The sequence below is a fragment of the Protopterus annectens genome, chromosome 8.part0, assembly GCF_019279795.1.
Source record: "Protopterus annectens isolate FY-2018-M chromosome 8.part0, PAN1.0, whole genome shotgun sequence".
Classification (NCBI taxonomy): Eukaryota; Metazoa; Chordata; order Ceratodontiformes; family Protopteridae; genus Protopterus; species Protopterus annectens.
Genome location: NC_056741.1, coordinates 818,352,965 through 818,370,678, shown reverse-complemented (window position 1 = coordinate 818,370,678; position 17,714 = coordinate 818,352,965). Strand labels below are relative to the sequence as shown.

Sequence of the window (17,714 nt, the reverse complement as noted above, 5' to 3'; positions counted from 1 at the left end):
CTCAAAATTACAGGAAACAATTCACAGAGTGGCTGCTCCCTACTTAATATACTCATACATGAGCAAGAAATGTGAGCTCAGATGGATATAGCCCAATATAAAGCAGTGCATGTAGAGGCTAGGTTGTGCATGTTATCATACCCCTCAGTCGGATGGTATCAAGTGCCACGTACAGCTAAGGAGCCATATATTATTTGCTGCAGTTCTGCTGTGGTATCTATATATGTGGACATCTGCTGACTTCATAAAAGGGAAGAAAAGGCATGTGCAAGAAAATGGTAAAAGGATGAAGAGCAAACAGTGGGCATTAGAGTATAGGTCATAATAATAATGGCTTCACTTTTCCACCATTTTGGGTAATGCCTGTGACTGAGGGCAATTCCTCAGCCAGGTCATACCAGGTATCAACTTTTTTAAATGCACCATGAGGGAGGCTCAGTAGGCACCTCCCCTGAAATGACCATGAAGAAGATAAGGCGAAGCCCCCCACTTTATTTAGTGTTTTGAAGTTTTTTGTTTGTTTGTTTTTTTGTGGAACAGTGATTTTTTTCCCTCTGCCCGTGTCTTTGGGATTTCAAGCTTTCGCTTTTAAAGGGTTGATAAATCAGTGTTCGCTTTTTTAGGCATTCGCTGATTTAATATAAACCCAGCAGTCATATACCTACATGTTTCCCCATACAAGTAACACTAGAGCCCTATCATTAGCATATACCAAGGTAGACCCATCTTTAGGCAGCAGGAAAGCCTGCCTAAGCCTATACATACCTGTTGGCATTATACTTGCTGTATGTTTTCATTTTCCCATATCTGTCTCTACAGCTGTCATATGGCATACCCCACAACTATCCCTTTGATTATTGTGTGGTCTAGGTTTTTTTCTACTTTGTTCATAACTGTCAATCTTCCTATCCTATTAGTGAGCAAGTAAGTAAATAAAGCACATGCATGGCACCTGCTGGAGGAGAGGAGCTGCTGACCCACATTACTACAACAGGTATGGTTGACAGTGGTGCATGACAAAAATGTCATGGGGGAATGCAATCACACTTTTCAGCAGTGTCATTAGTGTGTTAATGTCATGCTACATTGCCAAGGCAAAGGCACATAACATAGCAACTGAGAAAATTGAGATAAGGGAACTACCCAGGAGCTACATATGTTCCTGCAGGGAGAACACTGACTCTAGGTTTATTCCTGGAGGAGAAGACACTGATATTAGGATGGAACCACCTGGGTTTAATTTCTGCAAGTGTATTAATGTGGGATAACATTTTGTTTAATTCCTATATCAGAATGCAGTTGTCCCTGTTCCTGGTGTTGGTGATTAAAGTAAAATATAAGTGCCCAGCCCAGATGTAGTGTACCTACAGGAAAAACAGAAGCTGTGCTGAGTTACCATCACAAGGCTACTGAGGGCAAAATGGAGGAAATTATTTACCTTCAAGGAATATAACTCCATCTCAGCTGAAAAAGCTAATAATAAGGCCGGTAAGTTGTTAAAGAAATATGAGATTAGTAAAAGCCAACAATGAAAACAAGCTGCATGAAATGGGTAAGAGTAAAAAGTTTTTCTCTTTTGTTAATATAGCAGTCTCAAAAATCCTAAATCATATTGCTCCAATTGTTCATGAGGGCATGACACTTGCTAATATAACTAATATGTATTTAATTAGTGCTAATAATACAGTTAGCCCCTACAATGTTGTTAAATCTGATTCAACAAACTGTTGTACTCTACATATCACTTTAGACATGGTGTCTGCTTCATCTAAAACAAAAAGTGATTATATATATTTATCATTTGTTGACTTAGTCCCACTAGGCTAGTAGCCTCTTTTCAGGGGAGACCTGAAGTGGTATTTATACTACTAGAGAAAATTTAGCCAGGGCATCAGGTAACCTCCCCTACTGACCCATTTGTTGGTGAGTGGAACAGCTGCAAATGTTATGCTTCCTTCTTCCTTTCTGGGCACATAAGCGGCTCAGAGAAGAAGAAAGTTTGCAGTTATGTCTACATTGCTAGATGTGTTGCATTTGGAAGGCGGAAAGAATTTGATGGTTAGTGAGTTAACAGGAGTGGAGCAAGAAGAGAATGTTACAATGATGAAGTCAATCGAGACTTCACAGTGAGCTGGTGAATATTTAGAGGTAAATGGTGTCATGGGGGGAAGATAATTGTGCTTTCTCAAGATTCGGAAACCAGGTTTCAGCAGGAACTGTTCAATGACAATAGTGTGGATTATAATTAAGTAGTGGTTACAACTCTCCAGTCAGGAGGGTTTCAGGATGTTATTTTACAAGAATTGATAAGTGAAAGTGAACCAGAAAGTGGAAAGGATGTGGCATGGGAGAATATAATGGACAAAATTCAGAATGAAGGGACTAAGTCCATACATAAGGAAGCTGAAAAAATAGTGAAAACGTATGCTGACATGGTGAAAGAGAAATGGTAAAAAGGAGCAGTGGATAAACTGAAATTAAATAAAGAAGAAATTACACAGTAATAATTTTCAGTAAAGAAGAAAGAGAGATGGAGAGGTATGATATATGGGACAGCATTATTTCTCCAGTAGGCATTTCACCAGCAGAGGTAAGAGCTTTTATTTATATAAACAAAGATTTTTTGTGACATTATTTTTGAAAATGGACAGGAGATGGAAAAGATTTGAGGGGGGGGTTGAAAATAAAAAAAAGATTTTGTGCTTTGGAATGTTAATATGATAAAGCCTTTTTTTTTTTTTAAAGAAACTAAGAAAAAAAAACAATGTACACTTTAGAGATGAAATGGAAAAGAACACTTTAAAGAGACATTTAAGCAACAGATGCAAAGAACTACTGGAGGTTTATGAACTGAGGGATATGATAAAGCCTTTTTTGAAAGAAACTAAGAAAAAAAAATAATGTACACTTTAGAGATGAAATGGAAAAGTACACTTTAAAGAGACATTTAAGTAACAGATGCAAAGAACTACTGGAGGTTTATGAACTGAGGGATGGGATTGTAATGTGATGTTAAAAATAGAGAATGAAAACATTATTCATATTCCGAGCATTATAAATGTAGAAGGATAAACAGGTGTTGTGAAATATTGGGGTAAAACTTGTTTCTGTTGTGGAAAAACAGATCAATCGATTGATGATTATATGAAAAGGATTTTTATGTGGTATAATAGGACATGATGCAAAAAAAATATGAGTTAAAATGTTATGACTTTAATAAGTCTGGACACATGGATGGACTGTAAGGAAGGGAAGGAGGATTAAATGAAAATGCATTGCACAAAAGCAAGAACAAACTCAAGAGATTATAGAAGCTGCAACTCATGAAGAACAGGGACAAAAAATGTGGAAAAGGATGTCGTTAAAATGCTTAAAAACAAAAAATTAAGGTAGAAGTTCATTTCATGAAGAACAAGAGTTAAATATTGAAGAAGGGTTGGAAATTAGTGATGAGGAAGATGTGAGTTAGAATATAGTTAGAAATAAAAAATCTATTAGTAAAAGGATAAGGGGAAATGAAAAGAAAATGCATTAGAGTAAATATTTAAAAAAAAGAAAGGAAAAGGGTGAAGGCTTTATTTCTTTTTTCTACATAGGATTTCTTGGAATAAGAACAGTGTCAATTTCAGGATACTAGCACTAAATGTTAATAGTTTTAAATGTAGTATTAGAAGACTGGCAATTATAGGATGATGTAAAAGATTTGATAGTGGCATTCTTATATTAGAAGACACATGTTTTCTAACAAAGGAAGAAAGACTGCAAGCTGAGATTTTGTGGGGAAATAAGATATTTTGGAAATTAGGACAAGATCTATGTTCAGGAATTGGAATATTTACTAAAATGACAGTTAAAGTTCTTGATATAACTTTAGTTTTAATGGGTAAGATAACCGTTATATGTAAGATGGAAAGATAAGGTATATAGAATAATAGTGTTAGATGTATATGTGCTGCGGTAGCGTTGTCGCCTCACAGCAAGACGTTGTCCCATTCGATTCTCAGCTAGAGCATCTTCTGTGTGGAGGCATGCATGAATGGGCATGCCTTCGTTGAAGGTTGTGCGTCAGGGCTGGTAACTTGGCCCGTAAAAATCCACTACCAAACATTAGTGGACCGGAGTTCCGCTGTGGCGAACCCTAACCGGGATAAGCCAAAAGACACAACAACATGTATACGTGACTAACAAAGGCAGAGAAAATATGTTTAACTTAATTTTGAATCATGTCTTTATATATCTATTAACTTGGATATTATAATATTGGGAGACTTCAAATGTGACTTGAGAAAGAAAAAGGGAATGATGGTAGAAAAGTTATAGAAATTATGAAATGTGGTAAATTAAGTTTGTGGAAGAACAATATATATGGACCTATAGCAGAGGAATATATAAAACACAGACAGATTATTTTCTTATAGCTGAAGGACTGTAGACAAAAGATGAAGGTACAATAGAAACAAGGTTCTTGCATCATAAAGCTATTTGGACAGAATTAAAAAAATAACGTAGATGGTATTAGGCTAGGAAAGGCCAAAAAGGCTGAATGAGGTAGAATGGGTAGGTGAAGGTGAAACTAAAAAGTTAGAAGTATGAGAAGACCATATAAGTATGAGGCAATTTTAAAATGATTGGTCAGAATGGTGGATGTATTTTTAAAAAGAGGGATGGCAAGTGAAGAAGAGGAAAGAAGTGAAGAAGTGGTATAATATTTTAATTGAATTTGTTTTCCATAACAAAAAATAATAAAAAAATAGTAAAGAAAAATAAATGTATGCATTGAATTAAGAGAAAAGTAAACAATTTGTACAATATGTTCAAGATATGTTTAAAGAGATGGGCAAGAAAGATAATGTGATATGGAAAGTTAAAACTTTTTCTTAGCAAGACTAAGGATTTGGAAAAGAGAATAGAAATTGAGGAACTGGATAGAATTTTAGGACAAGTAAATGTGAATACTGCAGCAGGACCAGATGGGATAGAATATTAAATGCATAAAAATATGACAGACAAAAGAAATATTTTTAGAAGTTTTAAATGAGTGATTAAATGTAAGATTTAAATATAAAGATTTATGTTATAGAATATTCAAATTTATATGGAAAAAAGTAAAAGAAAAGATATAAATAATTGGAGACCTACTGTTTGAACAATACTGATTATAAGATTTTTTTTATGAAAGTTATACAGAAAAGAATAGAGCTAAAACATTAGAATATCTTAATAGATGATATATAGTATTAAAAGCAGAGGATGTCAAGAACTATTGATGATTTTTAAAGAAACAGAAGATGATATAATTAATAGACAAGAAAGAGTACTTAAGAGATTTAAGTAAAGCATTTGATATTGTTTAACATGACATGTTATGGGATATATTCAGTGGATATAAACTGAGTAAGAAGGTGAAAAAATGTGTGTGTAATAGTGTATGAGCAGAATAAAGTAAAAGTATTAATCAATGGGTTATTGAGTAAATAAATAAGTATTAAGAGAGGTATAAGACAGGGATGTCCTGTGAGTGGCATTACATTCTCACTGGTTATGAATATAGTAACTAGGTAGGTTAATCAGGTGGTTAGCAAGGTTAGTTACAAAACAGAAGAAGATATTGATATACCTATAATTTTATCTTATGCAGATGATATTATTTTGATTTCTAAATATTTGAGTGGGGTGGGATAAATTATAAATAAGCTGAATGAATGTCTAAAAAACTGGTATGAATCTCAATATAGAGAAAGTAAAGGTGTTGAAAATGAGGTGAAAATAAAACATATTGAATTTAATTTAAAGGAAATAAAAGTATTATGAATAAGAATTAAGTAAGCTATTGTATTTTTACAATGGGAAAATGTAATAAGAAGAATTAAAAATGTGTGCTTTTTGGAAAACTTTTAGACTTTCACTTAAGGAAAAAATATGTTTGTTGAATTGTGTTGCTTTAGATAATCTATCCAATTTAGCTATAATATTCCTTTGTTATATAAGAAATTATTAGTGTTATTTTTTTTCTTTATAAAGAGTTTTTACCTTAATCTGTTAAAAAGAGGAGTGTTATATATAGAGAAAGGAAATGGCCATTTGGTATTGATAAATCCTATTGTTTATGCTGTTTCTTTGAATTTACATAAAATTATTAACTTACTAACAGATAAGAATAAAAATTCAATAAGTAAAATGTTTAAAAGTAAATACAAAAAAGTACTGGATATGTTGAAAAATTATAAAATAGAAAGAGAGTATATGAATTATGAGATGAAAGCATATCAAGAAAAAAATATAATGTGGAAACTAAGTATGAAGGACTTGTAAAATAAGAAAATATGGTATAAAAACATAACAGAGAAAGTTTTTTTCATATATCCATGAAAAGAATTAGAACAAGTTAAAACTAAATCTATAAAAGCAAGAAATGACAGATTTAAAAAAATGGTTGAATGTTATAATTTTCTTTGGAGGCTGACAATAAAGGAATTGCTAGTCAAAGTGAATATGCCTTATAAAAATAAGTGAAAAGGTATGTAATTGCTGTGATAAAGAAGAACCTGCTGAACATGTCTTTTTGAAATGTAAAAGAATTGAGTTTATGGAAAAAAAACTAGATGATGTACATTGAATTGTTGTTGAAAGACAAACTTTTACACAAAGAGTCTATATCTATTTTAAAATACAATACATTAGCCCCTATGGGGCTTAATAATTAAATAAATTGGAAGTGTTTGCTTTAAAAAGTGTTTATTTTAATTGTTTAATTGAATAATTATGGTGTGTTAATTTATGGCTGGATGTATATAAGGAACTGTTTACAAATGTTTTTTAGAGTCTTTAAAGGTGGTTACACCAAGGCGCTAGAAAGATGATTGAATAAAAGCTATTTTTTTTATCTTTTCACTTGTTCCTGTTTGTTACCGCATTTGGATCTTTTGGTTGTGCTATATTTGGTGGCTAGGGAAGTTGTGTGATAGATGGTGTACATTAACTAGAGTAAATTAAGAGTTATGAAAATATTAATATGGATATGATCCACTATGATTTTTATAAGGCTAAAGACAAAGATTATGTGCAGAAGGTAGATAGGAAAGTATTTAATGTTATGTGGATAATTTGGAATCAAAGGATTAAATAAATTGGTTTTAATGTTAAATGTGATTTATCAGAAATGCTGAAAAAGATAAGATTATGGGTTATGGAAATTACAGTAGGGTGTAAGATAAAAGTGTATTTATTTTTTTAATGCTTTAAGTGTAAATAATATTACAAAGAAGGAGATGTAAATACTTCATACATAATCTTGTGAATAATGTAAATATTGTTTTTATACATTATGTATATACTGTACATACAACAAATAAGTATTTGTTGAGTAAAGGACCCCTACTCTTTTTGTTGTGGTATCGTTTATATCCACCTGTACTACTACCAACTCAAGCAGATGGGGCCATGGTTTAACATCTTATCACCCCCAGGACCTGATAATATACCTGGATGCTTTCAGAAACAGACAACTAAACACATTATTTCCATACTTCCATCGATGTTTAACTTAATACTAACATAATGTTTTGTTCCAAATAATGGGAAAACAGAAAACAAAGTCCCTAAAGGGTTTTCAGTGATAGATCTGTAAGTTTGACATTCTCCTTAGAAGGAAAAGAAAGTTCTGAAAGTTTTAATTTTATATGTATTTATGCTAAAGTGGTACAAGACTAATGGGACTAATTGGAGAAAGTCCATATTCAGTTTTGGAAATAAGAATCATTCTTGCTAAGGCTCTACGAGTGGAAGAAGTAAGTAGGTGTGAGACTTTATAGCATAGCTTTAGTTGGTGGAGGGTTTTATTAATAATATCATCAGAAAACATTGTTAAGGTGAGTGAAGTATATTATGTTAGTCCAAGACATTTTTGTTCTCTTACCAGGGGTACAGGGTTTCCCATGGGATCTAATAAGCTAATGGATAATGTTTTGGGAACTTTAGAGGAGTCCTGAAGATCATGACATTAAGATTTGATGGAACTGATGAGCAGTTTATCATTATTATTATTTGTCCAATGACACAATTTAGAGAAATTATCTGGAGCTTTTCCAGAAGGAGGGAGATGTATTTACTGAATTCAAGTAACAGAAGATCATCAGCCTACGTAAGTATATTCAGCTGTGGAAGATCAGTGATAAGGTTATTGATAAAGATAGAAAATAGTAATGGGATAAGGACAGAACCTTGATGAATTAATGGTAGCAAAATTAGATATATAACCTCCTGCATATACCTGAAAGGTTCTCTTATGTAGATAGTTTTCAAACCACCTGATTACTAAAGTCACCAAAGTTAAATTTGTCTAGTATGTGGAGGAGTAGCTTGTGATTTACTGTCTCAAAGGCTCTAGTCATGTCTATAAATAGGCCACCTCTTAGCTTGAATTTGTTCATGTTAGAGTTCTTGATTGTTGGATAGGTTCCCCGGTATATTCACTAAAGATAGACCCTGCATTTCGAAGGGCCAATTTTGGTTTATAAGCAATTTTCTTGAACTATTAGAAATATTAGGCTCAACTTGTAATCTGAAATAAAATATAGTTAGCCTGCAGCACTCTGGCTTTGCAGTAACCAGTTTTAGTAAACCTGTACCATGCATAAGGCTTTACAGACAAGAATAAAATGTTTCATATTTTGTTGTAGTTTTTTCATTGTGATTGTACGTGAAAAGTGCACATCCATCCAGACACAAACACACATGCACACACAAGTACATACAAACACACACACACACACACACACACACACACACACACACACACACACACACACACACACATGCATGCATGCGCGTGCAGGTACAGACAAACTCAAATACACAACCAGTCACATAAAAGCTAATTGTGTTGCGGATTTTTCTTTAGAACTGCCATGCAGGGCTGAATTTTGCAGATGACTATGAAGCAGACGTGTTTAAATCTGTTGTTGAAGAGAAAATTCAAAAGCGACATCAAAGACAAGGTAAGAGAAAAAAATGCAGCAGTTCTCCACACTGTCAGTTGATACAGTTTTTGCTTTTCCTTTGAATAAACTCTGACTTTATACTTCCTTTCTGCCCATGGAAAGCTGTCTTATCACTATACTTACAGTCACAGGCAGGTGTGACTTTATCTTGTAAACTGTCTTGTTTTGCCTGTTATTCATACATGGGACTTTGCCATGTAGCTAGAACGTGAATGTCAAGTGGGGAAGGGAGGGTCCTTGCACTAAAGTTGGGGAGCAAACAGAAATGGATAAACCTAGGTTAGTATCTGAAAGCTTTGTATTCTGAAACTGTTCACTTACATCAAGAAATCAGACTACAGATTTCCTACACTAGTAGCCTCACTTTGTAAGTTACCCTCAGTAATTGTCAAGGTCTTGTTTTGTACTTCAGGAAAATAACTACTAGAAATGGTGAACCGCTGTGCCCAGTTGTCTGAGATACCTGGTAAATTCTGAGTAGAAGCATGGCTGAGCTGAGAACCAAGGAATGGCTGAGACAGAGCAGGCCCCTGTTATTATGACACTTGTGCAACTATTCCTGCCTTACACTTAACTTCCTCCTGTGTGGCACAATGAAATGGGGCACGTTGATAATTAATAATTAATTTTATCACTACCCTTTCATTGATATATAACTTTATGCTCTTCCTTGCTGCACTTATGTTTGTAAGTTCTCTGATGTTTTCCCACAAAACAGTTATTTATTCAGTCTGCATTATCCTTTTACCTGTGCTGTCTCATGATGATTACTTTGCTTAATTGCATAAAGCACCACTGCAATTATAGTCATAAGAATAATACAATCATTAATTAATAGTCTTCTTGTTCTAGCAATGCTATCTTCTTTTAAGAATGTATGTTGAAACTTCAGAGCTTTTAGAATATTTTGTAGCTGAAAAAAGGTTTTGACGACAATCTACTCTAGCAAGCAAATAAATAATCAGCTTCAACAGTGTACTGTAACACCATTAACTTGTCTAGAATCTCTTACATCTATACATTCTTATATTTGGAATTAGAATCATTGCCAAGATGTAAACTTTCTACAGTGTGAGTAATCTGCCAACAAATCAGGCAAAATATATTATTGGAAAGGACATCTTACCCCTTGCTCTTAAACACACCTTCTCAATCATTAGATCTACCATAGCCTGCACCAAACAAAAGTTATAGACCTTGCAGGATAAAATCTGTGGAGTGATAATATGGACATATGAAAAGGAACAAATCCTCCTCAGGATAAACAAAGGTTGATGGCCACCTGTCTCTTGCAGAGGAACCCACCTTCTCTGTACATTTCTGTCTAAACTACTACATTGTGACTATTGTAATACACTGGAGTAGCTGATTTCAGTTGAGTAATTATCACGTTCCACAGGGAAATATTATCTCAAATGATTCCCATTTCCTCAAAGATATATTGTTATCAGGACTCAGAGCTTTGGGAAACGTAGTTTCATCAGACATTTCACATACGTTCAGCAAAATAAACAGGCAGTTTTTGTTTAAACACACCTTCTTAATGCAAGGAATTAACATATTTCATAAATAATAAAACACAGGTCTCATATAGCCAATAAAACACACTTTACTTAACAAACAGATATTCATACTTTGTTTTATCAAAAATCAGATTCACAGTTCATGGTGAGTTTACTCTAGTTTTGCAAACTTAAAGTAAAGTTCACTTTGGTGTAGGACAATCTATCCCAGAGTAGACAGTTCTCTGTTACCTTCTGAGTGCTGTCTTTTTTTAATACTTTTCTCTTAACAATATTTCACACAGTCAGGCTTTCTAAGATGGTTGCACGCTGATCATTGGCATAACTTCAGCTCTCCCAGCATGAGAAAAGAAACTGAAAAACAAGGGTCAGGAACTATGTCACTTTTAACAAATTCCATTCCTAGATAGTAAGTACACTGCTTGGATGCCAGCAATGAAGAAACTAAGAGAGCCTGAAAGAAACAGCTAGAAAAGGTGAAAGTAAACATTGACTGGGAAGAATCCTGCAACTGTTCAGCAAAAAGCAGTTCAAGCTCCAGCTTTGGTACAAGACATGGCTTCCAGTAAACTAGAGGAAAAAATAAGTCAAATGTGCTCAGAGCTGATTAAAATAAATGAAAAGCTGAAGGAATATAGCAACTCAAATAACAAAAGACTGGACAAAATGGAAGAAGCTTTAAATGAATATTGAGATGAGCTGATAAAACTTCAAAAACCAGTGGCTGAAACAAAGAAAAGGCTTGCTGAGTATGAGACTGCTCAAGAAGAGATGTTTCAAAAAATCATAGAGGTAGAGGACAGGGCACATGGGAAAAGTCTGAGATTTTCTGCTGTACCAGAGAAATTAGAACAGACAAAGTATTTATTTTATGAAGGCACAAATAAGCAACTGGACTGGTATTCCACAGCAGGAACTATTAACTGAAAGGGCACAACATGTTTATGCTCCAAACCTGACCATAGGAAAGCAGCCAAGACTTGCATTAGTAACGATAAAATCCTACCAGCAGAAAGGGTTGATCCTCACAAAACTATGGCAAAAGGGCAAAGTATTAAAGGACGGAGGCAGTAGAGTGTTTATGAAAAATGATTATTCACTGTACACTAGGGAAAGAAAAACAAATTTACCCCAACAATCAGGGAATGTCGAGAGGCAGGTGTGAGATTCAGTGTGCTCTGTCCAGGATCAAAGTCATTTTTGATATAGAAAAGGGTAAGGATGAAATACAAATGTGTCCAACAAAAAGTAAGCCATGAAGCAAGAAGGGACTTTACTTTTCATTCTCCTGATAATAAAGCATATAGAGAAAGTTTACCATTGAAACATTTTCCAGTCTTACAAAGGAAAATACTTGAGATAGAGAAAAAAGCACAGGAGTTGACTAGAAAAATCGGGAGTACTATGGAACTGAACCAGAGTATGGAGATGGAGATGAACAGGAAGAAGACCACCAACACAGACAATAGTGAATAAATGTAAGATTATAAAGCATCAATCCCATTTCTGCATTTCTGAAATATGGCTGTACAAGAAAAGGTGGAAATAAAGACTTTTGTTGACAATGTTGGGAACTGAAAGGTATTTGCCTTACTTCATGTCATTAATGTTTGAAAGAACACTAAGGAGGAGGGAAGAGAAAGGAAAAAGGTAACTGTAAGAAAAACAATTTCTGTTCTTAACAGTATTTCTTTAAAACGCTTCATGACATAAAGTGCATGTTTTATAATAAAGACTTTTTAGTTATTGTTGTATGTGATAAAGATACTAAAGTACAATGCCATTCATTTCCTTGTCTTTCTTTCTTTCTTCTTTTTAGTATTAAGAAATGTAGGCACTACAATGCAAAAGAGAAGAATGGCTAGAAAAAAGCATGTTTAAATTAATAGGCTATAATCTTGGGTTGCTGAGGTAGGGGATGGGGTACAAAAGTACAGAGATCATAATATATGTAGAGCTAATATGTTTTCTCTTACTTTTGCATAGGTAAATGCCTGGATTAAGCCCCTTAGCTTAATCTAATAACAAGTGTTAAGTAGAAGCAAGTAAATAAGAGAACACTGAATGTAATGAAAAGTTTTCCTTTGGCAATAAATGTCTCAGCTTGTCTTTAAAAGCCTGCAGCTGAGAGCTACATTTTTATTACATTCCCATGGAGACCCAGCTGATCATAGAGCAATAAAATCAAGCAACAGCACTGTTTTTTTTCAAAGCTAAACATTAATATTTTATGAAAGTATGCATGTTGTTTTTTACATCTGGGAGAGGAATAAAGTTAAAAACATCAAATGTTTGTAAGTAGGAACTCAGTAATATGCAACTTAGCATGTATAACCTCAGATTTAGCTTAGATAAGACCTGTGTTCATAGCTGCCTGTTTGGGACAATTGTTCCTATTAGGAGGGTTAAACTTAATAATTTAAAGATGTACATAGTTTTCTGTGTTTTGTATTAAGTTAACAGGTTATGGGGGTGTTTTGAGGGTGTGTTTGTTGTTTTGCTTGAGGGTTTTCATCAAAATAAAGAAAAAGTCATGTAACATGTGACATAGGTTTAATTGGATATTATAAAAAAAAACATTTATAAAGGATCAACCTGCCAAATATTAGTGGGTGCATGTATCAAAAAAATCTGGAAACAGACATTTTATAAAATAGCTGTCATATCTAATAGGTGGAAATAATGACTTCTTACTATAATGGTGACACCTTCCATATTATTTTGGAATGTGAATGGTCTCACAAGTATAGATAAAGGGGAATGAATATTTAATTATATTAAGAAATGCAGGGTGCAAATAGCAATGCTACAGGAGACACACTTGGAAAGAAGTGGGTATGTGAATTTGATAAAGAAAGAATTTCAGTACTGATATTCAGAATAATATCAGGGACAAAGGAAAACAGAAGTACTCATATTAATTGCTTGAGGTACTCCAATACTGATAGAAGATGGGAAAAAGATAACAATGACATATTTGTGATAGTAAGGGGCTATTGGCAAGTGATGATGATTAGGCTGATATGTATTTATATTCCACCTAAGACTGTCCTTATTGTAAGAAATTGTTGGGATAAATAATCAGCTTTCACTAGGGAATATTACTTATAGGTGGGGACTAGAATATGATTTGCAGCAATGATGTTGTATCTTTAGGGCCTAGAAGGGAAATATAACAAAGAAGGATAGATTTCTAAAGAAATATATGAAAATATTTGGTATGAAAGATGTGAATTCAGCAGTAGGAACACAGACATAATTTATATATACTTTCAATGTGTACACATGCATTTAATTGAGAGCCTTAACACATATCCAATAACAATTTTGGATCATGTGCCAACAATAACTAAGATAAAAATCCAGGGTGAGAAAGTAAAATTAGACATGATTGCTTCCTGCCTACCTATTAAAAAGAGAGGAATTTAAGGAATGGGCAGTAGAAATCATTTAGGAGTTATTAGGGAAGACAGAAAATACTCCAGAAGTTATAGCTAGTGAGTGGGATAAAATGAAAGTGGATTTAAAAATAAGGTAGTAATGAAAGAAAATGAGATTAAGAAGTAACTATTATTTAGAGGGTCTGACAAAGGAAGTATTGCAGAATAAGGGGAATCTCACAGAAGAAGAAGAGGTGCAACTGTACAGTGCTAAAGAGAAAATAGAGAGTACATGGACAATATGCATGCATTTAGAAAGATTGCTGTTATGCAACTCTCCAGAGCACAAAAACTTTTAGCAAAACAACTTAGGTAACAGAAATTAGAAAGGGTTGTTGCCAAATTAAAGGAAACTATTACAAGTAAAATAACCAGAGCTGCTGTAGACGCATTGGAGATATTTCAGAAATGTTATGTAAATTTGTATAAAATAAAGAAATGGTAAAAATCAAGAAAAAGCACAAATGGAAATATTTATGGAAGACTTAAATATGCCAAGGTTAGCGATAGATGAGGCTCAACAACTAACAGCTAAGACAAGAGGAGATGAGATAAAAATGGTTAAAAAAGTCTCCAGGAATAGACTGTATTCCTGTGGAAGTTTGGAGGATAGAAGGGAAGAAAGTGCTAAAGAGTGGGAAGGTTTTAACACCATTTTAAAAGGAGGGGAAGCACTAATAAACTGGAAAAAAATCTCTGGTGGCTGTAACACCTAAAAACAGTAAATGTCCATCAAATCCAGCTTCATATAGCTCTATTTCAATTTTAAACTGTAATTACAAAGTGTTTATGTTTATAATGTGTTTATGTCTATAATGGCTCAAAGAATGGCAAAGGTATTGCCAACATTTATAGAATGAATCAATGTGGTTTTGTGGAGGGGAGATAAACATTTTTCAACATTAATAGAACAATAATGATCCAGAGGGAATGAGGATATAAGAAAATACTGCTGTCGTTGGTGGGTCTTGATGCAGAGAAAGGATTTCAGCAGATGAAGTTGGAATTATATGAGTAAGGAAATGGAAGCATTTGCATTCCATAATACAATAATAAGGTTAATTAGGAGGATATATGAGGGATCAGAGGCAAAATAAAAGTGGGAGGGCTATTCTCTGATAAGTTGTGTTTGAACAGAGGAACTAGATAGGAAGGTCCACTTTCAACTTTGTTATTTGCATTATATTACATACATAATTATACATAATTGGTATGGTAATCAAGAAAAGCTGATTTTATTTGCAGACAACATTATCTTGTACCTGATAAAACCAGAAAAGGACATCTCAGTGTTGTGGAACATTCTCAGACAGTTCAAAGCTTTTTCAGGATGAGGACATGATAAAATAAGTATTTATGAGTATGGGTTAAAAACAATTCCATTATGGCAGCTAAGAATATGTCGGAAGAGACTAAACAAAAAATAATAAAAAACTTGGAAACTGGAAGTGTGTGCCTATGTAAATGAATAACAAGATACATTTTAGTTCACTTAGTTTTATACATAGGTCATGCATATATGTATCAACAAGAGCATAAGTTGTGGATGATAATTAATAAAGATTTGAAGGATTTTATCTAGGAGGAGAAGAGGGCAAGAGTCAAGTGGGATAAGTCAATCCTCCCAATAGAACAAAGTGGTTTAGGATTGCCTGATTTGAAGGGGCATTTTACACAAGCAGAAAGCTACAGTTCAAAGTGGAAAGAGATGATGATGAAGTGGGGTGGGTGGTTCAAGAAATAAGAAGAGTGTGGAATTGTGGATACAGTTTCTTAAGGAGAATAACAACAGTCATAAAGAATATTACATTCATAAAGTAACAAAAAGTATTCAAAGAACTGAACCAACACGGGAATGGTGAAAGGATATTTTTCCCAACAGGAATGACTGTAATTAGATGCACAGTGAATAGGCAAGAGGGGGCTGGAATTTACTGGAGGAAGCTGACAGAGGAACAACAGAACATGAAGAATTTTTTGTAATATTTGCCAGAACTTCTTAAGTTGGGGAGGGTCATGCTTCCTCCACTAGCAAGTGATTGTCTTCTTTGCTGCCAGCAGATTAATATGAAATATGTTAGACTTGTTCACCTCAAGATCATTTCAATATATAATTAAATCAACTTTATAAGGTCTCCAGAGTATAGGAGCTTCTCTGTATATTCCCAGAATGCTTTCCGATGAGTGAATTCTAAGATATTCCCATATGATATGTATTCAGGAAACCACAGTATCTTGATCTTGACATCTCCAGAATAATGGTTTTGTAAAAGGATACATTTTAGATATTATTTCAGGCATTACAAATTACATATGGAGAGACTTCCAGGCATGCAGTCATCAGTTAGGTGATGAGGTGAGTTGAAGGAAAGCTCTCATATGTGTCAGCTGTTTCTCAGCTAGCACAGTCCCTCTTTCTTTAATATACAGATCTCCATGGTGCTAAAGCCCAGAAAGTTGAGTATACAAAACAGATAGGTCCCTTCGGATATCCATAGAGGGTATTTTTTAGCATTTCTGACATAAGGGAGAAGAAATAATATTTATTAACTGTTTATTGTTGGTTTTACTACAAATTAAGAATGCTAGCTGCAGGTAAAAGAGGTGATGAACCTGAGAAAGACAGAATATGGATGAAAGGTGTTTTAACCACAAACAAAGGCCAAGTGAGTAAAATAATTCACATTTATTCAAAAAGAATGGATGAAAGGTGTTCAAGCGTTTTAAGGGTTGTGTCCTCAAATAGCTGACATATAAAGTAAATGCCACTATTCATCAATTGCTTCCAAGGAAAGGATTGTTGTAAGGGAAAAATCCTGGAGGAACACCTAATGGTGTGAGAAGCAAAAGGAACCCCGCTGTCAGATCTATATATTAATGGACAGAATCATAAGTAGAAAATAACGTGTTTGTCTATCGATAGGAATGAATCATATTTAACTTTTTAAAGTAGCAAAACAAATTTAAATGCTGGCAATAACATAACTTTGTTTAATCCTCTAACACTTTTATAGGGAGGTAGTGTTGATAGTGATAGGACAGATAATAATAAAGTATCTACCATTCTAGGAACCCTCAGGGCATTGCTATCCCAGTGATATAAATCAAAACACAGTGGAGCACTTAACTTTTACATGCTAAAAACCTCTAGGAGACTATGGAAACCATAGGAAAGACAATATTTTTCTGTCCCATTTACACATAAATTTGCACGAAATCCTCATAAGCAGTCCTTGTAAAATATATACTAACTTTGGATACACAATTATTTTGATGAGCATTCCATTTTGTTCATGGAGAATAATGTTGGAGACATTCTTGATAGAACAGTTACATTGTTTGCAACAGACTGCAGTTTATAAGTTGTTCATTTACTACAAAAAAGTTGTAGCTAAGTGGGTATATGAGTCTAAAAAGGAGGAGTTTTGCATGTTCTTTTATAGGTAGCTAATTAAAATGAGACAGTGAGGTTTAGACTGATGTGATCAGAGAATAAAAAGTCAGATCCTGTTAGATAGTGTTTGGGATTATTTTGGAGTTTTGTTGGAGGAACAAACAAGTGAAATAAGCCATATTCCAATTGTATTGTGGTTGTAGTATTTTTTTCCAGTTTCTGTTCAAACTTCTGTAGTAAGGAGGTGGAATGAGAACGTGCTGTTTTCATTTCATTTTGTTAGGGGTATTGGTGGAGATTATCATCATCATCATCATCTTTTTCCCGATTTTATAAATGCGGTCAGGATGTTATGTCA

General features: G+C 33.9%; 1 protein-coding gene and 1 long non-coding RNA gene across 2 annotated transcripts in view; one reads left to right on the top strand and one right to left on the bottom strand.

Annotated features, from left to right (window-relative positions):
* WAS (WASP actin nucleation promoting factor) overlaps positions 1-17,714 on the top strand; it is a 749,592-nt gene that overhangs the window by 395,989 nt on the left and 335,889 nt on the right. Inside the window, exon 4 of the mRNA XM_044080287.1 lies at positions 8,900-8,996. Coding sequence (XP_043936222.1) covers positions 8,900-8,996 — 97 coding nt within the window. The remainder of the gene's footprint in view (positions 1-8,899; positions 8,997-17,714) is intronic.
* LOC122809072 overlaps positions 1-17,714 on the bottom strand; it is a 514,410-nt gene that overhangs the window by 247,831 nt on the left and 248,865 nt on the right. The gene's annotated exons all lie outside the window — the stretch shown is intronic.